We start from the raw sequence: 23,522 nt of genomic DNA on the forward strand, positions 1-23,522 counted from the left end.
AAGATAAGATTGCTTGTGCAGGCAGGGCCGTCTCAAGCATGTCGGGCGCCCTGGTGCGGATATCGCTCCGGCGCCCCTGCCCCGCCCCGCTTCTTGCCGGGCCAGTGCCCTGGCACCCCGCGCCACCCAGCCTACCCCTAGAGCCGGCCCTGTGTGCAGGGGTGGTTCAAGTATATGTGCCATCCTTGGAACATAACCCCCATGCAAGGACCCGTGTGTCAATTGGACAAGCACAAAATGGTCGCCACGTATATTTTAAAATTTCACACATATACGAACACAAAATGCAAGACATAATTCCCACACTGAAATGCTTATATTAGTCTGCATAAATAGATTGCAATGAAATATTTGTCCTACTTATATCCAGTCCAGAAAAAATACAACTTACCTTCATTGGCATGAGAGCAAGAAAGTCGGTGGTAAGGTTGTGGATTCTACGTATGTAAAATTCCTCTTGGTAGAAGGTTTCAGCTCTCACCACAGATTCAGTAAGGAACAAGAAAACGTTGTCTGCAATTGCTAACTCTGCCATTGCTTCATCTGCCTCAGCAAATTCTGAAAGTGCTGAAGAGAATGAAGAAGAATGAATTCAAGAGACAGTCTAATAAAGCTACTAACTGTGCATATATTTCATAAGCAGCATGCTTAAGGGTTAGCAGCTTAAACAAAGGAATATGCACGATGGATAGGCTTCCTCCACTAAGCAAAGGAAAAGGTGGGGTTGAGTTTCTTGTCTATGAATCAATTACCTGTCACATCAGTGAACTGTGAAATTCCACGCAAGGCTAGAGCCCAGGCTAACCTAACAGTTCCTTGAAGTCCTGGCAGTTTCCAAGGCCGAGCATCCTGAAGGCGTGTATGGATTGCAGCTATATATTGTCTCTCTGTTAACAGTGGCAGCTGGTGCATTAGTTCTACATTTTTTTTAAAAAAAAAGCAAATACAAAATAGAAGTTTAATATGGAAAGAAATGTGGTGAAAATAAAATGGGTGGCTCAGCAAATACAATAACCTCTTTCACCTCTTTTATTTTGTAATTCAGAGCTAAATAGTTCCTATCAAACTTTGTGCACTATTCAGTTAAGTACTGTGAAGAAGCAATGAGGAAGTCTGAGAAATGACAGAAATTTAACACGTCTTAATCTATGTGAATGACATATCTTTTGGCATAGCCAGAAAACCACTTTTACCTTCTCGATCTTCAGTGGCCTGTTCTAGAAAGCTGACATCAAAGCAATAGAGGAGTGCCATAAGAAGTGCCAAGTTTACTCTGTCCAATGAACCGTCAGCTTCCACAGTCACTTTCTCTAAGTAAGTAATCAGGATTAAAGTATCATCCCGGCTCAGCGGTGACTGGCAAGCCCAAACAAATAAGCTCTCTGCCAGTGCCTGCCTACACTCCTTGATGAGATCAGAAACCTAAAAAAATAATCAAAACCAAGTTACTACATATGTAGCTTCAAAATATGCTATTTATCATATACAAAACAATACTATCCATGTTTGTCCAAAGGTCAGCCCCACTGATTTCAAAAGGACTTGCTCTTTATGAAAATGCATAGAATTAGTCAATCCCAAACAAGTTTAAACAGAAGGAAGCCTTTTGTGTTCAAAGAGGCTTACGCCCTAGTAAGTACATCTAGGATCACAGCCTTAATCAATAACATTATACAGTGGTACCTCGGTTTATGAACACAATTGGTTCCGGAAGTCTGTTCATAAACTGAAGCGTTCATAAACTGAAGCGAACCTTCCCATTGAAAGTAATGGAAAGTGAATTAATCTGTTCCAGATGGGTCCGCGGCGTTCGTAAACCGAAAATTCGTAAACCGAGGTGTTCATAAAACGAGGTTCTACTGTATATCAAACTCATTGCATACAATGAAGTTTGTTCTAAAAAGTTATTTACAAAAACTACTGTAATTTTTTGTAACCAAAAGCAGGATTTTAATGTGTTTCTTAGCATGACTAATATTTGCAACTACACCATGAAATGAACAAAAGACTGGACACTGATCAAGTGTCACATGTAATGTCAAACCATGGTTTCACATTATACGAATGAGCCTTACGTTTCTGCACAGCCTGCTTCCCTCGCTTGCTCCAGTCCCCACCATGACTTCCTTGTTTGCAGCAATGCATACTTTGATGTTAACATCTGAACTGACAGACAATGAAGTAAGTGTATGTGAGCTCAAGACTCACTGTGCAATGACAAACCACAGCCTCGTGCTACATGCGAACTTTGTCAGTGTCTTCACACTTGGAAGAACTTAAACAAATTTTACTGCTCTTACTTCTTATATGGCAATACCACTTGCCTGTTGGAAAATCACATATACATCATCACACATGTTAAGACTGCATGCATTTCTGCACTCATATACACATGATGAAAAATGCATATGTGCTCATCAGTTTCTTTCACAGAAATTATATCCCATGCCACATGTGAAGCAGTCACCACCATTAACATTTTAGGAAGCAAAGGGGAGTAGAACATCAAGTACTTACTGTCTCTGAACATCTTAAGCATTTACCTCTTTGCGATGTTTCTCACTGCCCAATCCTCGGTCTCTCTGCAGTTTCTCAAACTCAGTGTTTACATCAATTTGAGACACCAAAGTCAGAATTTTATGTGTGAGACCCTGCTCCATCAGTTCATCTGTAAAGCGTGTTGTTATGGATACCAATTCAGGACTGAAATCAAAAGGAACAAATTCCAGAAACACCATTAAAACAAATGTGAAAAACAGAAGCTTCTGTGATGGAGACAAAGCAAAATGCCAAAAGCAGAATCATAATTTATAGGGGGAAACAGGCAAATCTCTCCCTTCTGCAGTACTTCAAAAAAAAAATCTAGGTTCAACATAGAAATATTTTTACTGTTTTAGTTTAGGTATTTTTAGAAGCTGTTGCTTAAGAAGACAGACCTGAGTTCCAGCGTCCAAGTCTTGCCTCGCCGAGACTGGATGAGTGTCCGCAAGGAATTTGCAATGCATCGCTTTCCATCCCAATATAAAAGAACAGCTACTAAACCCCTGGATAGCCCAGGAAAACGAGGCTGCTGATGCTCCCCTGGAAGAAAGTTACAGTCATAAGAGAAGTCCCCATTTATGCCACCTCTTGCTTTTCTATTATTATTCTCTCTCCCTCCCCTGCCACTGGTGCTCAAATCATGGGTAGAAAGGTAGATGGGCCCTTAATGAAATGCAGAAAGCAATCCCTTCTCTCTCTCTCCCACCATTTCAGCCAAACCATGCCCCACCTATTCTAAGAACAGTAGCTAAGGCAAATAGATTCCCTCTGACCTCCATATAAGTCTTGCACCACCTCACTTTGCATTGGAACATAAAGTCGATAGCAAAAATATTCCATATTTTTTCTAGTAATCAGAGTGTCTTAGACTACATGTATTCCAAATTGCATCTTACTATTTTAATATTAATTTAATATTTTAATATGTGTGCAATTAGCCTGACAATTTTACAGCCTCATGAGCAGGTAAGGTGTGTATATATACAAACATTCATACAACATTCTGCAAGAAATTATTCCAGTTTTAGTAATTAGGAAAATCTGCTGCTTTTGTTTATTTTGAATCCTCTATTCTACTTCTGGTAATGGTGTAAAGGGACAAGAGCTATGGAGAGACACAGACATACCCCCAAAACAGAGGTATGTCTCTTCAGAATAGAACAGAACAGAACAGGTAAGCTTGTTCCCATTCCAATATCACATTACCTGCTAGAAGGAGTTCAACAGCTGCCAACTCCCCAATATCGAAAAGATCACTCAGAATAAAGGCCTCTCTGATTAGCTGCTCTGGTAAGAGTCTGGTTCCTTGTTGGCCCTGGATAGCAACTCCTTCTGTACTTGCTTTCTGAACCTTTTCATGCTGTTGGGCATTCTTTGGCTACAAAACAAACAAATTAGAATTGCCAACTCTGAACAAAAATGCATAAGAAAAATGAAATGACATTTCATATGTACAGTATGTCGTCGTACTGTCAATTCTCCAAACCATGAGAATGAGCTCAACAGCATTTCCCCATTAGGTGCAGTCTTAATACAGTTACCATATGAAATATGATTTAAATAAACAAGTGCAATACCTAGTAAACTTTTTACCACCCATCTCCCAATAGAGCAAAGGTTTACTTTTTACCGGATTTCTGAAGAGGGATATGAAGTCAGACTTGTATTTCTTTAAGATCTGGTCAAGAAGATGTGTTGCTTCAGGTTGCCTTTTCCAGATAGCATTAACCACTGCCTGCCAAATGTCTTTGTAGGGCCCCCACAAACTGGCAGCTAAAAATAATATAAACAATACTTTCACAACAGGAGATTGTGACAAAACATTACAAAAACATGATTAAATCAAATGAATTACCTAAAAGGTGCAGCAAAACCAGCAGTCCTGCTGCCATGCAGATAGTAATGCCACGTTTACTGTATTATAAGCAGTAGTGGCTGCTGCAGTCTTGAAGAGGTACACACTAGATGGGGTTTCTTGCATTCACTTTATATAAAACAGAATAATTCAACCCCCAAGCCAGATATGCTGGAGCAATTGAGGTTCAGGATGGAGAATGTTCACATGCATGCACACACCCACACACACCCCAATATGATAATGGTACCCTTCATCCAATATTCAGATGCATTTCTGCTGATTAGAGGAACAAAGGGTGATGAAGGGGAGTAAAAATGAGTCCTCATGCAAGAGCTGGCACAGACTTCGGGTTGCCTTTTATAGTAAATATCCTAAACAGCTGTTTTGAACAGGACATAGCATAAAACCTCTATGCACACTCAAACGTGTGAAGATCCCAGACAGGAGCCACTGGGCACACAATGCCTCAGTCTGCGTGAACTGCTAAGTTAAACTATGACTTAGCACAAATATGCAGCCTTCCAAAGGGGAGATTACAGCTGCTTTGCCCCTCCTCCTCTGGTCTTGCTGTGAGCTACCCCATGGTTTAGCTTAGCATGCCATTAGAACCCGTGCTCATGGCTTGTCTCCTCTAGGCAAACCACAAGCTGTAAACCAAGGCAAAACATTGGTTACAGCTTACGATTTGATTGGCTGAGACAAACCACAAGCCCAAGTTTGGACGTGCTATGCCAAACCATGCCTTGGCCCACAGATGACAAGCAGCCATGATCTCCACTCTGGGAGCACTCACACTTGTGTATTTGCACTACTAAGCCATCACTGAGCTTAGTGTTTTTGTATGAACCAAGTTATTCTGATGGACGTGGGAGTTTCTTCCACTTCCTAACCAAAAGTGTTTCCCATATAGAAAATCTGCAACAAATGAAGCATCTCGACAGTTACCGTAAATGCATTAGGAACTTGGAAATGAAAAGTAGGCATACACAAGGAAAGCCACAGCTTCCCAGGCAATTATAGTTGCCATTCTAGCTGCATCAAAGTGTGCTTAACCAAGTGAGATTAGTGTTCCAAGTATGATGAAAGTTATTCTGCCAGATATACTGAAGCCTCCAAAGCAGGCTTCAAAAAACCTTTTCGTTAAAAGTTCCATAACGTCATTATTTTACTGAATGTTTTATCAGTGTAGCCAAATGGATGAGATCAGAGGCTACCAAGCAGAAAGCACAGACAATTCTGAATGAATCAGAAGCGGACCACAAGAGCTCTATGATAAGTTACATTGCCATAGCAGTGTTGGCGCGAGGGGAGGGAGGGGCAGCATCCCACTAATCTAAAAACCTCACAAACCGATTTATTGCCGGTTACATTTATGTACGGCACCGAGATGTAAAAATTGTATGGGCGAAGCCAATTGACAGGTGCTACAAACTGGAAGGACCGGCACGATGCAGCTGTGGGATTCAAGCCTACATCCGTTTACCGGGTAGCAAATCCCATTGAACTCAACGGGACTTACTTCCGAGTAGCCACATGGAGGATTGCAAGGCAGGAACGCCGTCAGTAGTATGTTGCAGTGGAAGATAGGAGGAGGCGCCACGACGGGCCGCATGATGGTCCCTCCCGCCGTGAAGGGAGGGGCGCCGGCCAGGGCGCCAGGAGCCCCTCGCTCCCGAACTTGGGGGGGGAGGGAGCGGGGGTCACACTGCGGGACCGACACCTCCCTTCATTGCCTCCAGGCCACACACGGGCCTCCCCATACCTGAAATTACCGCCAACGGCGCCGACATCTTGGACGCTCACTGACTCGAGCCAAAGCGTCCTTGCAGCCGAGAAGACCCCAAAACAGAAAGAGGCGACTAAACCAATGCCTGATCAAGAAATAGCCCTCGGAGAGATGCACACATTTAGGCTGCTGAATAGCCGGACTCCTCTGTTAGCCAGCATTTACTACATCGAGCCCCACCCGGCTCTCAGTTCATTACAAAAACAATACCGTTCAGCTTGAACATTTGGAGCACAGGCACAGTGTGGCCACTTAATCGGTAAAATCAGGACCCAGAAGCAAAGGATGCTGGGAATTCCGGCTCTTGCTCTCCTTCTGGTAGATAGGCGGGAAAGGGAAAAGCAGCCTTTAAGACTAAACGCTCCTCCTAGGGAATAGTACGGCCTATTAAGCACAATGGAATTTACTTCTCAATAAGCTTGCATAGGATTGCACTGCAATGGGCTATTATCCACTGGTTTCAGGGTGATTGTTTCGTTCAACGTAGTTGGGGGGTAGGGAAGGACCAGCGAAGTTGCATACAAAAACAATGCTGCATCCTTTATCTTTCTTTAGGTGGGTATAGGTAATACCTATACTCCCCCCCAACCTGAAAGTAGCAACAGAAGCCTCCATGGTAGATTTGCAGCTCTATCCAAGGCAAGGTCCCTGATCCCCATACAGTATTAGCTTGGGAAGAGTTTGGGAGGGGGGGCGTATTGAAAAGCAGCCAACACATACCCAGAAGTGGGTGTTTTCGTACGAAGGATGACGGCTAAATCATCGGAAGCTTTTCTGATGAACAGTTGGGAAAGCAGCAAAACCAACCAAAAGTCTTGCTAGCACCCAAAACCTGACACCAGAGGGTAGAGACAAAGAGAGGCTGCATGTTGCAATAGATAAAAGTACAACTAAAGAATAAGTATTTGTGTTTGTCTGTTATAAATATTTGTATATACACCGGCGCGCTTCGCGTTTAGTTAAATAGCAGTACTGTACAAAAAACAACAGCAGCAGCAAACGACAATATTCACAGCGGCCAAAATCTATAGGAGAAGTACAGCCAACAAAAATCCTAGCTACGGCGCTTCACAAGCGGGACTGCACCTGCTACAAAATATTCCCGCGTGGGAGTGGTACAGTGACAATAAAGTACTGTACAGTACAGTATTTCTAGTTCTATACAGTACAAGCCAGCAGCCGCCGCCACGCGCCTTCTAGCGGCTTCCTGTTTCCTCCCCGTCGCCCTATGTGCTCTTGCGCATGCGCGCTCGGAATAAAGTGCCGTCGGGCAAAAGCTGAACCGCATTTTCCTTTAGCAAAAGTCTGCGTCGCGTGGGCAGGTGACGGCGTCCCCGTCTTCCGTGTAAGGTCTCGGTTGCCAGTGACCTTCCGTCTTTTGGTAGAAGGAGCGCTGCCCTTGCCGCTGCCGTCGGGCACCTGGTCGCCGTGGAGCCGCGATAGCGAGGCGGGTGAGTGGAGCCACGAGGGCTGCTTGGCTGCTGCGAGAGAGCGGAGGCTTCCAGGGGACATAGCTGCCAAGTTTTCCCTTTTCTCGCGAGGAAGCCTATTCAGCATAAGGGAATTTCCCTTAAAAAAAGGGAGAACTTGGCAGCTATGCCAGGGGACCTTTCAGGCCTCGGCCCGCTAGCGGGTTCCGGGGATCCCTCTGACAACAGGGCGGCTGGGAAGATAGGAAGGAGGATCTGGAGAGCCAGGACGGCTCTTGTCCCGGTCACGCACATGGTTCAGCGGGCTGCCGTCCTAATGCACATGATCGTGTAAGCCTTAGCCTTCACGCACACCATTCTTCTGCTTAGCGTTTTTTATGTGCTAAGCATTTAATCTCATTTCATGAGAAAATTCTCTCTGGCAGATTACGTTTCTGTAGTGCAAAAGGTGCATTTTTAGAGTAAATGGGTTCAGGCCGTAGGTGTTTCTAGCTTTACGACAGCGAGGTTGCTACTCTGCAAATCAGTGCTGTGCAACGAAATGGAAAACCAAACGTGCACGATGCTCAGTCGGTAGTTGGATATTCCCTCTTTCCCACCCCCACCCACATCCTCGCAGGAACTCTGTGAAGGTGGTAGGCTAAGAATGATTGAGGGGTCCATGATTATCTGGTGAGTTGCATGTCTCAGTAGGATTTGAACCTAGGGCTCCAGAGTCCTAGTCCAGTACTCCCAAGCATGGAAACATGCTGGTTTTAGAACTGAGCATGTTGTAGGGCAAATAAAATAGATGCACTTGAATTTGGTGCATGGCCCTGTGAGATATAGGAGTGCATCCCCAGAACACGCCAATGTTTAACCTCAGAATTCTATGATTCTTCTTTTTTTACCTAAATGTTTTTCTATCAAATTGATGGTCATTAAATAATCTTAAGAGATTCCAAGGGCCAGTTTGGACATAACAATTCTGCTTAATAAAATAGGTCATTAATCCAAGACCAAGCCTTACACCAGCACACTCCCCCCCCCCCCCCCGCACTAGCTTCAAGGCTTTTATTGCGGTTACTTTAATTTTGGTCTTAAAAAGAAATCCTGATATGAAACCAAGTTCAAAGTTATCATTCACACAATCTGTTCTGGTTCTGTCCTGTGAAACTCTTCCTCCAGGAGTTTTTGAATGCCTCATAATCTTTAGAGCATATTTTAAAACCTTACTTTTTGGGAAAGCTTTTAATGTGCCCTAGTACTTTAAATATGAGTTCTGTGTTTGCCATTTTAATTCTCAGCATAATTGAATGTATGTTAGCCTATTAAATTATGACAGTTTGATATACTGTACCACTTTCTGAGTTCATATGTTAAGAAAATGGTATTAAGTGTCCTAAAGTAACAAAACATGGCTTATTTTATGATAAATAGTATGTTTCACAGCACACTGCAGATAGTACCGGTAGACATTTTCCAGCAAATAAGGTTGGAAAATGGACAAATGAAAAATGTATTAAGAATAACTAATGTAAAATCTGATGATACAATTCATAATCAAATTAGCTTCCTCAGAATGGTTACAAAATTCTTTTCTTTAATAACCATTGATTTTTACAAGGAATTGAAATGCACACCAGATTAGGTCAATGGAACAAGACCCACCAGAGTCACAAAAATAACTTCAGCCTCTTTTCCCCTCCTGTCACCACCTGCTGTCACAACCATCATTGCAGAAAAGAACATTGTCTTGCTGACTCTTCTTTTTTCCTCTTTCAGGAACTTTACTTTTGTTGGCCACCATGTTTGTGTTAGTGGAGATGACTGATACTGTGCGGATTCCTCCATGGCAGTTTGAAAGGAAGCTTAATGATGCTATCACTGAAGAGTTGAATAAGAAGTTAGCCAATAAGGTAAAGGTTAAGTGTTGTAGGCCATGACTGACTAGAGGTTTTTATTGGAAAACAACTGTATTGTAAATGTGAAGATTTTTAGAAGCAGGCCCGTTTGTTGACTGAAAATAGCATCTGTGGCTTAGTGCTACCGTGTTTCCCACATTTTAAGACACCGTCATATATTAATTTTACCTCAAGAAAATAAGCCTATGGCTTATTTTCGGGGTGTGTGTGTCTTTTTATTATTATTACTGTAAGTACCTCCTTACGACTAGTAAGAACTGTACACTGCTTTAAGAAAGCAGCGCTACAAATGAAGGCAGGAAAGAGGAAAGGCTTTTCTCCCGCCCTGCTTTCTCCCTCCTTGGCTCCCCTCCTTCCCTTTCAGGCGCGCTGACCCAGACACGAGAAACCCACTCACACAAGCCGCCCGCAGCAACGAGCTGAGCCAGGCGGCGAGCGGAGCAGCGCCTTGCCTTGGACTGCATCCACCGCCTCCTCCTGGCGCCGTTAATGCTGCCACCACCACGGTTGCCCCTGCCATTTTTCTGCCGGAAAGGGGTCTGCGGGAACCAGGGTAAACCAACACGCAAGTGTCGAGCTCTTTTGTCCGGCTCTGCCCTTTACTTCCCGCTTCCTCCCGCCGCCGCTCTGCCTTGGGCCATGCGGCCCCAGAACGTTTCGGCGGCGCGGCTCCTCCCGCCACCTGTCACTCGCCGCCGCTCTCCTTCGGGCCATGCGGCCCCAGAACGTTTCGGCGGCACGGCTCCTCCCGCCGCCTGTCACCCGCCGCCGCTCTCCTTCGGACCATGCGGCCCCAGAACTTTTCGGCGGCGCGGCTCCTCCCGCCGCCTGTCACCCGCCGCTGCTCTCCTTCGGGCCATGCGGCCCCAGAACGTTTCGGTGGCGCGGCTCCTGCCGCCGCCTGTCACCCGCCGCCGCTCTCCTTCAGACCATGCGGCCCCAAAACTTTTCGGCGGCGCGGCTCCTGCCGCTGCCTGTCACCCGCCGCCGCTCTGCTTCGGGCCATGCGGCCCCACAACATTCCGGGGGCGCGGAAGGGGCCAGCAGGGCTCCCGACGCCGAGGGGTTTTCCCGTCCGGGCGCTCGGCCCAAGTGGAAAAAAAGTCCTGGGAAGAGCGGGAAGGCTCCCAGTGTGGCTCAATTCATGCACCCCCTCCCAACTGGTTTCAAGCCTCTCGAGGCTCTAAAGGAAAGCAAGAAGGTACGTCTTATTTTCGGGGTATGTCTTATATTTCGCGAATGCATAAAAACCCTGCCATGGCTTACTTTATGACTACGTATTAAAAAAGGGGAAACACGGTAATAAACAGTATAATGTCATATGTAAGACTAGGCATGATGCAAAATCACATACGGTACTTAACTGGTGTAATTGCAGTGGCTACAGTAGTTTGCACAACTGGAAAAATAGCTCTACCAGATTTTGACCAGTCTAAATTCAGTATCCAAGTGAGATGCAATGTAGTATAAGACTGGAATGTAAATGGGAGATAAAAAAAAATAAGTAGAAACTAGAAGTGGAGCATTTGTTTAGGAAATGCACTCCAATTTCTTCTTAGCTATCTGTCATCTTTCTCTACTGCTTTTGCCAGCTGAGGCCGGCACATATAAATAATTTTCTGCTAAACAGTTATTTTGAATCAGTTCACCAGTTTGGTTCATCTGCACACCTTTCCTTGTGCATAAACTCTGGCATGTTGTTTCAGGAAGGCTTAACACATTTCCTCTAGTTGCTGGAATTTATTGCTCTCTGGATTTTGTTTTCCCCACCCCCAAAAAGGTTGTGTATAATGTTGGCCTCTGCATCTGCCTTTACGACATCACAAAACTGGAAGATTCCTACATATTCCCAGGAGATGGTGCATCACATACAAAAGGTTTGTCTCTTATTATTCTTAATATGAGCACTTTGGATTGGTAGGAGAGTTGACAACCACAAAATTTAAGAGAGGTACCTACAGCAATATGAACATGAGTAGACAGTACTTTAAGATCTCTATTTTCTTCATGTGGGAATCTACGTTTTGCTAGTAAAGCAGCAGATACTTTCTGTAGCAAATACATTTGGGAACTGCTTCATAGGCAGAAATCAGAGGAAGTCCCTTTCACTTCGTTTAATCCTTAGAACTTGCTATCCCTTAGGAGAGTTATGGTGACACGCTAGTTATGCTGCAGTACCACATTTTCTTACCTATTGCTAATATTCTCAAGGAAGTAGGCTTGTTCTACATGTTTACATATTGATGTTCTAGGTTGGAGAATTAGAAATACAGTATGATATGCTGACCTATGGCATGGTTGGGGAGCAACTTCAGCAGAAGGACTAGATCAGGCATCCCCAAACTTCGGCCCTCCAGATGTTTTGGACTACAATTCCCATCATCCCTGACCACTGGTCCTGTTAGCTAAGGATCATGGGAGTTGTAGGCCAAAACATCTGGAGGGCCACAGTTTGGGGATGCTTGGACTAGATCCAGAAGTGAGCAGCCCTCCATGAGCCACTTTGACAGGTGGTCACTTTATTGGTCACGCTTATTGCTTAGACATACATTATCTCCTGTGTAGGATCTGATGTGCAGGCACACATTAAAAATCATGGTATAAATAGCTTGCAGTACCACGCTATATATGCCAACTTTGGAAGCAAGTTTACAATGGGACAATCCCAAGTAAGTGGGTACCGGATGCGGCCTAGGCTTTGTTTTCAGATTCACATTTGAAAAAGCAGGGTCCTTGTGCCTTTAAAAGCTGCGTCTCAACTATCAGGTCTAGCAAGACATACCGTGTTTCCCCTATTTTAAGGCGTAGTCATTTTATAAGACGTAGCAGGATTTTTACACTTTTGCGGAATTAAGCCATACCCCGAAAATAAGCCATACCCCGAGCCACCTGGAACTGGTTGCTGCTGTTGCTGCTGCTGAAGCGCCGTGCAGCTCTCTATCCGTCCTCGCCCTCAACTGCTAATTTCTCACACGGGCGGGGGGGGGGGAGAAGCAGGAGGAGGCACAAGCACCGCGCGCTCGGCCCTCTTTCGGCGTCGCCAGGCGAGCCGCGCTGGGAGCCTCCCCACTCGGTGACGGGAAACCCCTCGGTGACGGGAAACCCCTCGGTGACGGGAGCCCTGCTGGCCCCTTCCGCGCTGCCGGAATGTTGTGGGGCCGCATGGCCCGAAGCAGAGCAGCAGCGGGTGACAAGCGGCGGCAGGAGCCGCGCCGCCGAAACGTTCTGGGGCCGCATGGCCCAAGGCAGAGCGGCGGCGGGTGACAGGCGGCGGCAGGAGCCGCGCCGCCGAAACGTTCTGGGGCCGCATGGCCCAAGGCAGAGCAGCGGCCGGAGGTGACTGACGGCGGCGGGAGCCCTGCTGGCCCCTTCCGCGCCGCCAGAACATTGTGGGCTGCATGGTCCACGGCAGAGCGGCGGCCGGCAGAGCGGCGGCATGGTCCACGGCAGAGCGGCGGCCGGGTCCGCTGGCCCTTCCGCGCCGCTGGGGCGACTGACGGCAGCGGGAGCCGCGCTGCCGGAACGTTGTGGGCTGCATGGCCCAAGGCAGAGGGGCGGCGGGGCGACTGACGGTGGCGGGAGCCCTGCTGGCCCCTTCCGCCTTCCGTGAGCAACAAAAAGAAAGCGAGCCAGCCAGCCAAGAGCTTGCGTTCGCTCCTCCAGACCACTCCGCCGAGAGCCTCCGGCCTCTCGAGCGGCGATGCTCGGGCGCCCAAATGGGAAGAAAGACCCCCCTCACCAGATTCTGAGCGCTCCCTGCTCCCCGACGGATCGGGCAAAACCTGGCGCGCAGCGCAAGCGCGGGACGGAAGGCGCGATCCAGCCATTTAAAGCTGTGGCCGCTGCTGCTTTTTAGCCCCCTCCAGCTGTTTGCCAGTTTTCTGCGTCTTTTTTGTGGTGTGTGAGGAGCGCTGCCATAAGGCTGCGCTCCGGCCACCTTTTTAACCTCCCCCCCCCAGTTGTTTGGTAGCTTTTGTGGCGCATGAGGAGTGCTGCCATTGGGACGCGCTCCGAACTTTTTTCTACCCCACCCCCCCAGCGGTCTGGCCGGCTTCTCCTGCCTTCGCAGAGTGCTGCCAGCCCAGCAGCAGCAACGCCGGTCGCGGCAGGAGGAGGCAGGAACCATACTAAGACACCCCCCGAAAATAAGCCATAGGCTTATTTTCTTGAGTAAAAAAATTATAAGACGGTGTCTTAAAATGTGGGAAACACGGTAGTTGATTTCCAATAGCAAACATGAGGCTGCCAGGGGCATGTATTACCCACGCACCACATGGCAGCCATGTTGTGTTATGCCGTGTCCCTCCATGGCAACCATTTTGTAACTAGTGCCAACAGGGCTCTCAAAATTCAAAATGTGCCAATTGGTCCAAAAAGGTTGGTGATCCCTGTCTTGAATTCTCAACTTATCACACTTTTCTACTTTAGAATGCTGATGGATTTATCAGTCATGGAATGGTGACAGTATATTACTTGCAATGTGCATAATATGTACCTTTATGCTCCTGCATAAATGACACTTGTTGTTATCCTTTCCCTTGACTTGTTTTGCTATTTTTTTATTCATAAGTTTCTTACGGAAAATGAAAGGTACTGACAGACTTTTCCCCCAGTGTGTATTTCAGTTGTTCACTCTAGAAACTGCTGGTGTCTTGACCTTCATTTATTTTGTATCTAATATCTGACAAGACAAATCTAAAAGACCACTTGGGTGCAAACAGGGCTACTCTAATCTTCATTTCCCTTACTGCTGCAGTTCACTCAGCACTGTCCTATTTGCTCTAGTTACCGATCAAAACAAGTCTATTTTCAGTCTGCCAGGCTTGCAGAATCTCAAAAAGCTGACACAGCTGCCCAGAAACTGGACTGATGCACATCATTAGAGCAATGACATAGAAGCATAGATTGAAAGCTTAGTTTTCCTTAGGATTTCTCAGACAGTTTTTGAGAGCTGGAGAGGTGCAATTAATGATGTGTGATCATGGCTTTTGAAATTCTTAGTCCCCTAAACATGAGTGTCTCCAGCTGTGTGCATGTCTGAGTGAAGATACTGGATTTTGTCAAGTAGAGAAAGTCAGAAGCAAGTGCCAACTCCACCCACTCATGCTTTGCCAGTATCATAGTTTTGGGTCTTTTGGTTCTGCCCTGCATTTAATACAGCATTTTACACCTTCCCATTGGAGCCCATGTCCTATATTTAAAGAGACAAAACCCTTATGCTTCTGTTAAACAACAACTACAAACATTTTGCCACACTTGCTTTGGTGATTGTAGGAACAGTCACTGAAACTTAGGAGGTTTTGGCTTGAAATGGGAATACCACTGTATGGTGATATTTGAGCCTGCTCAGCCCATTCATTATTTATCCAAGTTTTTTCAGAAACTAGTAAATAGCAAAATGCTAGTATTGGATTGCTATTTTAGCAATCCATAGGGAGGGAGGGAATCGTGACTTGTTCAAGCAGCATATTGTGTTGTTTCTTTTTCTTTTTCAGTGCATTTTCGGTATGTTGTGTTTCACCCCTTTCTGGATGAAATTCTGGTTGGAGTAATAAAAGGCTGCAGTCTGGAAGGAGTTCGGGGTAAATTTTAACTTTTACTAGTAAATCACCAAATAATCACAGGAATATTGTGTGTAGGACTGCAGTGGGTGTCTAGAATTATGGAATATTATACCAAGATAACCAGCAGATATCTCAAAAGAAAGACTGTTCTATTAATAAAGTTTGACGTTATTATGGTTAAGATGTTTGGAATCACTCCTTAATAGCAGCAAAACATAGCCAAAAGAACTGAACTTCAGTTTCTTTTCTGAAAAATAAATAAAAATAAGAATATAGAATGAAAGGTGGAAAAACATATTTGAGGCTTAAAGTTGTTCTCCTTTATAGTCCTGATGGGTGTTCCAATTCTGCATTTATTAAATTTACAGTATAGCGGAAAGAATGCTGGACATAGGTTCAGATTCCTTATTGGACATGCCACTAGGTGATGGCATGGGGAAAGCTTAAATTCTAGGAGTCACATTGCATCCATCTTGCTTCTTTATTAATCTGAACTTCTTTTTTGTAGTTTCACTTGGGTTCTTTGATGACATCATCATTCCTCCAGAATCCCTACAGCAACCTGCCAAGTTGTATCCTCTAAACAGTTCCATGATGCTGGATGTCTAAAGATGTATAATATGAAAGCTACCTCCCTTCGGATGGAGTCTATTTTTACTTAATGCAAAAACCCCTATGAGTATGTTGCAAAACGTTCCAGTAGATTGTGTTACTTAATGCTAGACTAATATTAACATTAGGGACGTGGGTGGCGCTGTGGTCTAAAACACAGAGCCGAGGGCTTGCCGATCAGAAGGTCAGCGGTTCTAATGCCTGCGATGGGGTGAGCTCCCGTTGTTTGGTCCCAGCTCTTGCCCACCAAGCAGTTCGAAAGCACTTCAAGTGCAAGTAGATAAATAGGTACTGCTCCGGCAGGAAGGTAAATGGCGTTTCCGTGCGTTGCTCTGGTTCGCCAGAAGCGACTTAGTCATGCTGCTGTCTGCGGATAAACACCGGCTTCCTAGGCCTATGGAGCGAGATTAGTGCCGCAACCCCAGAGTCGTCCGTGACTGGACCTAATGGTCAGGGGTACCTTTACCTTTAATATTAACATTCAGTATTCCACAGCTCAGGAAAACCTCAATGTAATTTTTGAACAACTGGATGTATCCAACACTTTCACAATGGATCTTTCATTTACCCTCATCCCTCACTGCCCCCCCCCAAGCTCATTTAGAGAGGAATTATCATTGTGAACTGTGTCATCTGGTGCGGCAGGTGTAAAAGGTCAGGCTTGCAGGGCACAAGATTCCTCCGCCTAATCTTGGGCAACCTCCCCAGGCACAAACTCTGTAGCCATGGATGGACACAGCCTTCAGTTTTTGGTAGGGCCCCCAGACTGTAGGGAAGCTTTGTGGAAACTGTTGGGGAAGAGGAAAAGATCCATTGCACAAAGCTGCCTTCCACTTGCACATTGGATACAACTCAGATTAGTTGGGTTGAGGGCATGGTGTGAAGGGCATTAATAGGAAGAGATCACTTGAGGTTTGGGAAGCGGCAGTCCAAGTCAAACGTCTGATTTGTTTCCATCCTGAGCCCTGTGGTTAGTTGCTGGATTGAATTCAATTTTCTTGCTTCATAACGTAAGAGACATTTATTAGCAGATCTAGCATGGTCTGTGTTCTGTGAGAAAACCTTGCACAGGGGACAGTGAAATGTATTTTCCAGAATGCATTTAGAATAATTTGCATCAGAAAATTTTCCATTGCTGTAGAGTGATCTAATTTAGCATGCTTATTTTACTTGTACTTAGTTAAAAAGCTGTGAGAGCCAAATCTCAGAAAAGGGATTTCATACTTCAATTTAAACTTCTATGCCTTCTTATCCCACTGTTGCCTTAACTTTCTATGTGCCCAGTGATGAAGCAGAACAAGTATGGGTTTGGGAATATGAGACTGAAGAAGGAGCCCATGACCTGTATATGGATACAGGAGAGGAAATCCGTTTCCGTGTGGTTGATGAAACTTTCATTGACACATCCCCAACAGGCCCAAGCTCTGCAGAGCCCTCCACCTCTAGTGCCACAGAGGAGGTGCAGAAGAAGGAAGCCCCCTACACACTAGTGGTAACTATTTAACACTACTCCTTTCTACATAAAAGGGACCCAGGTGGCGCTGTGGGCTAAACCACTGAGCCTAGGGCTTGCTGATCAGAAGGTCGGCGGTTCGAATCCCTGTGACGGGGTGAGCTCCCGTTGCTTGGTCCCGGCTCCTGCCAACCTAGCAGTTCGAAAGCACATCAAAATGCAAGTAGATAAATAAGAACCGCTATAGCGGGAAGGTAAATGGCGTTTCCATGTGCTGCTCTGGTTTGCCAGAAGTGGCTTTGTCATGCTGGCCACATGACCTGGAAGCTATACGCCGGCTCCCTCGGCCAATAATGCGAGATGAGCGCGCAACCCCAGAGTCAGTCACGACTGGACCAAATGGTCAGGGTTCCCTTTACCTTTACCTTTCTACATAGGCTTTTGAAATATCCTTTCACTACCTAAAAGTAGTCACATCCTTGGTGATAGGATGTAGACCTTATTCTTTCAGCCATTTATAATTGTGAGGAAAGGGTATGAGGATCTCTAAGTGACCTCTGAAAAACACAGAATTCAGAGAATACTGCAGATTAAATGGATAATCCAGATTTTCATGTGCTAAATTCTAACATATATTCTTTCTCTGTGCAGGGATCTATCAGTGAACCTGGTCTGGGTCTCCTATCCTGGTGGACAAACAGTTAGCCAAAGGGGGAGACTTCCACAAAATGGGCATTTACCAGATTGGAAAAGCCACTGTGTGCATTTTTCTCTCCTTAGAAAGCAACTGCAGAATGGAAGCTTTGTGTTTCTATTTCTACTTTGCCCTACTTCTGAAGTAGAAGACGAGTGGGAACATCCAGTGTGATGTCATCAACACAGAATATTTGCATACCATGGCCCTGTCAACAAACTCTTGTGGTTCTGATCTTTCCACCTAGCAGAACTGGGTACAAGAGCCTAGGAAGAATCTGCTACCCTAAAAGAAATTTAAGACAGGCCTTGTGTTTAAAGCAGATGCAAGAAGAAACTTTGAAGAACTTCAGTCTAGAAGAAACCAGTAGCGATTTGAGAGGTGGAGAGGAATGATATTATGAAAGCTTGCAGTCATTTTACTGAATCCCTCTTGTTCCTTTTCCCCATTTGGATGGAGGTGTTTCTGACAGTGGAGGAAATTCATGCCCTTGGCTTTTAAAGGTCACATACTGATGAGGAAGATGAATAAAGCTAGGGCAAGGGTAAGAATCGAATCTATATAGCCATCAGGCTGCCTCCAATGGGTCTTCCTGAATATCTTGGAACTATTTGCCCTGGAAAATTCAGTGAGCCACTGTACTTGCAGAACACACTAATAACTGGGGTTAGTAAGTCTGCAGTGTTTAGAGAGCAAACAAACCTTGTTAGCTACCCTTCTTAATCTTGCTGTCTTCCATGAAAACATGTGACTTCAGTTTGTTTTTAACTTAGAAACGTAGATGGACTATAGCCTTTTTCCCCTCTACAGAACAAAATTCTAATGAAAGCTGCTGTAGATATGAATGACACCTCAAAACTCAACAACTTTTGTTGACTTTCTGTATAAGGAGGAAGAGATTCACATCTTGAAGTAGATAATACTTCCTTGGGCATTGGATAGGAGTGCAAACATAGACAATGGCCATTCAGTTTTTGGTCTTTGACTGCATTGTAGTGGAAAATATAGAACATTGGGCAACAGTGCAAAAGGCACACAAAGACACAATCACAATACACAATAAAAACATTCCTATGGCATAGGACTATGTATGTGGACCACTAATGAGAAAAGCAAAGCTAGGACTACCAGAGCATCAGGTGATAAATAAAGCTCTTCATTTTAAGAAGGCCTTTGACGTGCATGTCTTATGGTAACATACTTGAATAGAGCCTGCTTCTTGATGACAATATATTTGGCTTACTGGTGAAGTCACTCTGACTTGGCTGTTCCTGCTTCAAAGCCTTGATTGGAGGTTTTAATGCTGTTGTAACCCACTGAGGGTTGTGCAGGACATCTGCTTCTGATGTTCCTATGTGAGGTGATTAATGCAGAGCCAATGTCTTTCTAATAAATATTGCTAGTGTATAATGACTGGAACAGCAGCTTTGGTTATAAAGGATATATGAGTTAACTATACAGCCAGAGAAGTGGCAAGGCCATCAGGTTTTTAACTGCTTTTCAATGAAAGCCTCCTGAAATGTAGGGACCTGAAGTTCTAATAAACTTTGCACTGGTTTAAATCTTCTATTTTATTGTATAGTGCTGCCTAAAAGAATTTACATTTTGTGTGTGATGTTGACATGACACATCAACCAATTTAATAGGTACACAGTTTTTAAGCACCTAAATAAAGTTCCCCAGAAATAACCACTTTTCTTTCTTGCCATTAAGCAAAGGCTTTTCTATTGTGACTCCGTCAATATAGAATCTGAACAAGCTTAATTAATAAATACACTCAGGCTCCTAGCCAATAACCAATTATGTGTGACTTAGCACCACTGAAATCATTAAGACTTTTGAGTAGACATGATTTTTTTATTTAAAATATAGTTTAATCATTAGAATTTCTGTTCAATGACATTTTAAAAAATCATATATTTAAAAAATAAGAAATTATAAACTCAACCACTGCTTTAAAATGCTTGCTGAACCAGAGAGTCATGTAGCTGAAGTTCAAGAAGTGCATTGTCTAAGTTTTGTCGAGGGTTGGGTCCACTGCACTGATTGTACAACATTGTACTGCTTTTATTCCACATGGTTGGAAGGACACATTTGAAATCCATAAGTGAACTTTAGAGAATATTAGAATCATCGTCTTTATTTTAACCCTTGTATATAACACACTTCAATGTGGAAAATTCCCAAGATGACTTATCAATGCATCCAGCAGAGTAACAAAGTAATCCAAAAATTAAAACATAAACATAAACCAAAGGCAATGTTAAATTCACAGCTCAAAGGACTGCAGAAATAAGCTTTGTGTGTGTGCCATTTTCTGACCAGTCAATGTTTTAGTAAATCTGCCACAATTCTTGAGTAATGCTATTCCAAGATGGCCTAGATTAAAAATAGAATCAAATACAGGTGAAACTCGGAAAATTAGAATATCGTTGAAAAGCGCATTTATTTCAGTAATGCAACAAAAGGTGAAACCAATATATGAGATAGGTGTATGTATGACATCCAAAGCAAGATATGTCAAGCCTTTATTTGTTGTAATTATTTGTCGTTAGGTGGGTCAATTATAAATGGAATGTAATTAATGACCAAACTGCGGGAGGCAGTGCAAGACAGGAGTGCCTGGCATGCTATGGTCCATGGGGTCACGAAGAGTCGGACACGACTAAACGACAACAACAATTAATGAAATGCAATAGCGATGTTTATTTTTGTATTATTGTAAGTATTTGTTTTATTACTGTGGAATTTCCAAAAGAAAGCATTTGTAAAAATTAAAAGAAAAATTAAAAATAAGTTGCATTACTGAAATAAATGCACTTTTCAACGATATTCTAATTTTCCGAGTTTCACCTGTAAAATTGGAATTTAAAGCGCCTTATAAAATTCATAACAAGCACTCATAACATCTAATTCACAATACAAAACATTAGTCTAAAACCGCCCCCAGCAATTTGCACATAGCTCCCGTGTCAAAAACTGAATTGCTAGCATTTGATCTACTATACTAAAATATGGCGGAAGCCTTTTAGCTGGTTGCAGCCCCCGCAACCCCTCACTTGGAAACAATTCGTGTTTACCCAACGTTGTTGTCGGAGCGAGTTCTTGGCATCCCAGCAGCTTGTTTCCAGCACATAAACTGCCTCGAAATCTCCCCTTGCCGAGGCGTTTCCTGTTCTTGGAGCCTACGTATTTTAAGTTGGTGGGGATTAGGGAGGGAAGAGATTGCGTTGACATACCTTGCTTGGCTTCATTTCTAATTTTATTTTGAATGCAAGCGAAGGCCAGTTTGGAGTATCGCAGAATTCTTGGGCGCCTCGGCCCAACAAGCCTACGAAGGAAAGGTGAGAGAGACCGGAGCCCCCCGATAGGCAGGAGCGGCCCCTAGGGCGCGAACTATCGCCGACACCGCGGCCATTTTGGAAAACCGGCACGGCGTGACGTTTCCTAAAGCGCCGTCGTCGACGAGAGGCCCCGAAAGCAGCAGAGGCGACCAAAGTAACGCCGGGATAGAAGCGTCAGTTTTTTAGGCTAGAGGGACCCCGCTGCAGATTCTCAGAAGGCTCCCTCAGACGACAGCCGCTATTCCTCTTGTTATGCGGCAGAACAAAGTCGTAATCTGTGCTAACGTAATGCTTCAGACACAATGACAACCAGGTAAGGCTGCCTTGACGAATCCTGGTTACAGGTAGGTAGCCGTGTTGGTCTGGATCGAAGTAAAATAAAAAAATTCCTTCAGTAGCACCTTAAAGACCAACTAAGTTTTTATTTTGGTATGAGCTTTCGTGTGCATGCACGTGTGCATGCACACGAAAGCTCATACCAAAATAAAAACTTAGTTGGTCTTTAAGGTGCTACTGAAGGAATTTTTTTATTTGACGAATCCTGAATGTGAGGACCCAGAAGCAATGGACGCTGGGAAGTGTAGTCCCAGCCTGCCTCGTGGTTGGTACTGTAGCGGGAAAGGATGTACTCGCTCGGTTCTGAGAGTCAAGCGTCTATTCAGCAAAGCCGGTTTCTTCAGTTTACTTACCTTAATTTAAAAATAAAATCTTTTGCATTATCCAGTCTCTGTGTGATTTCAAGGTTGCTTTCAGGCGGAATTAGCAATCGTAAAGGTAAAGGGGCCCCTGCTGACCATCAGGTCCAGTCGTGTCCGACTCTGAGGTTGCGGCGCTCATCTCGCTCTACAGGCCGAGGAAGCCGGCGTTTGTCCGCAGACAGCTTCCGAGTCATGTGGCCAGCATGACAAAGCTGCTTCTGGCGAACCAGAGCAGCGCACGGAAATGCCGTTTTCTTTCCCGCCTGAGCGGTCCCTATTTATCTACCTGCACTTTGATGTGCTTTCGAACTCACCCCGTTGCAGGGATTCGAAACGCCGACCTGATCAGCAAGCCCTAGATTCTGTGGTTTAACCCACAACGCCACCTGGTTTTGCTTAAATATAGCAAGGCAAGCACATGCCCAAAATAAGTAGCTTCGGAAGGTTTCAAAAGTATTCAAGAATAAGACTTTAGAATAACACTTTAAGGCTGGGTTCCAGTATTTACATTTTACCTGGAGCGAGCATCGCTGGAGCTAATGGCTCTTACTACGGTAGTAGAAATGTATATGCTTGCACTGTTACTCTCCAGCATACCACATAAGTGTAGTTGAAGGATAGTAGATTTTAAATCAAACGGATTTCCTGGTCAGTATTGGTTGTTTGATTTACAAACACTGGAAATGTTAATGTGATACGTTCAGTTGCTTGGAAGAAGCTTTATTCAGTTTACAGTTGTATTTAGAATAAGGAGTGCAAGGCACCAGCACTTGTGAAAAGAATAGTTGCTTTATGCTGAGCTATGGAAAGTGCATTTCCTACACCCCAGCATAAATTTGCTATAAACACCACCAGCTCATATACAGTACTGAGCTGATTACTTGACACTGAGCACTGAGGTTAGACAACACTTCTTAAAATAAAATTTAAAAAGCTCCCTTATGTACCTCACTGTGTGTTCATACCTTCTCATGTGAGTTATTTATTACGTTGGCTTAACAATATTAATGCAAATCCATAGCACTTTTTTCTTCTTTACATTGTTCTACTTGTGTCTCTAAAAGACCATGAATTGACAACCTATTACAGGATCAATGGACTTCTGGTTCAGAATGATTAATATGCTCATCTCGCATATTGCTGGAATAGTTGGTATATAAGCACTCAGGAGTGTTTGGTGGTGAATAGAAATTATTTTATATTTAATTTCTTATTGTTCAAGGTGATCTTATGGATATATTTTTTACTCAGTAGTAGTAAGTACTCAGTACTAGGCTTGCGCCCTAGTAAATATATTTAGGGTTGCAGCCTTTATCTCTCCTACCTTCTTATAAGCACCATTTACCTTTAGGGATACTCCATTTAATACACTGTGTCTAAAATTAATATTTTATTGTGTACTATTTGTACAAGGTTATTAGTATACAAGGGTACACAACATTATATATTCATGTATGTATATGCTGCCTTATAGAGTTGCATAGGCAAAATTGACAAATTTCTGCCCACTAAGCAATTACAGTCCACAACAGTGGGGGAAACTACAGAGGGCGGAAAAGACAAAGATAGAGCAGGAAGAATGTGGGCAAGTGCCATTGCACTTACTTCATTCAAAAGGAATTTAAAGAATCCTGTAGT

The 23,522-nt window shown here is 44.2% G+C and overlaps 2 protein-coding genes across 3 annotated transcripts in view; one reads left to right on the forward strand and one right to left on the reverse strand.

The window, feature by feature from the left end:
- Positions 1 to 6,581, reverse strand: part of NUP205 (nucleoporin 205) — a 38,076-nt gene extending 31,495 nt beyond the window's left edge. Inside the window, exons 1-8 of one of the 2 annotated variants that reach the window (XM_035128261.3) lie at positions 6,162 to 6,581; positions 4,172 to 4,314; positions 3,748 to 3,919; positions 2,937 to 3,081; positions 2,544 to 2,703; positions 1,194 to 1,422; positions 753 to 917; positions 392 to 567 (exon numbers count right to left, since the gene is read on the reverse strand). In XM_035128261.3, the coding sequence (XP_034984152.2) occupies positions 392 to 567; positions 753 to 917; positions 1,194 to 1,422; positions 2,544 to 2,703; positions 2,937 to 3,081; positions 3,748 to 3,919; positions 4,172 to 4,314; positions 6,162 to 6,189 (1,218 nt within the window). In that variant the 5' untranslated portion in view covers positions 6,190 to 6,581. Of the gene's footprint in view, positions 1 to 391; positions 568 to 752; positions 918 to 1,193; positions 1,423 to 2,543; positions 2,704 to 2,936; positions 3,082 to 3,747; positions 3,920 to 4,171; positions 4,315 to 5,918; positions 6,047 to 6,161 lie in introns of those variants that run through there. The other variant, XM_088651978.1, reaches the window with a different exon arrangement.
- Positions 6,503 to 19,404, forward strand: POLR3H (RNA polymerase III subunit H). The gene is made up of 7 exons (XM_035128347.3): positions 6,503 to 7,636; positions 9,380 to 9,513; positions 11,300 to 11,396; positions 15,015 to 15,101; positions 15,592 to 15,655; positions 16,980 to 17,187; positions 17,800 to 19,404. Exons 1-7 carry the CDS (start codon positions 7,414 to 7,416, stop codon positions 17,851 to 17,853), a joined length of 867 nt encoding a protein of 288 aa, XP_034984238.2. The 5' UTR covers positions 6,503 to 7,413; the 3' UTR covers positions 17,854 to 19,404.
- The last annotated feature ends 4,118 nt before the right edge of the window (positions 19,405 to 23,522 follow it).

The sequence above is a fragment of the Zootoca vivipara genome, chromosome 9 (assembly GCF_965207765.1).
Source record: "Zootoca vivipara chromosome 9, rZooViv2.hap1.1, whole genome shotgun sequence".
Classification (NCBI taxonomy): Eukaryota; Metazoa; Chordata; class Lepidosauria; order Squamata; family Lacertidae; genus Zootoca; species Zootoca vivipara.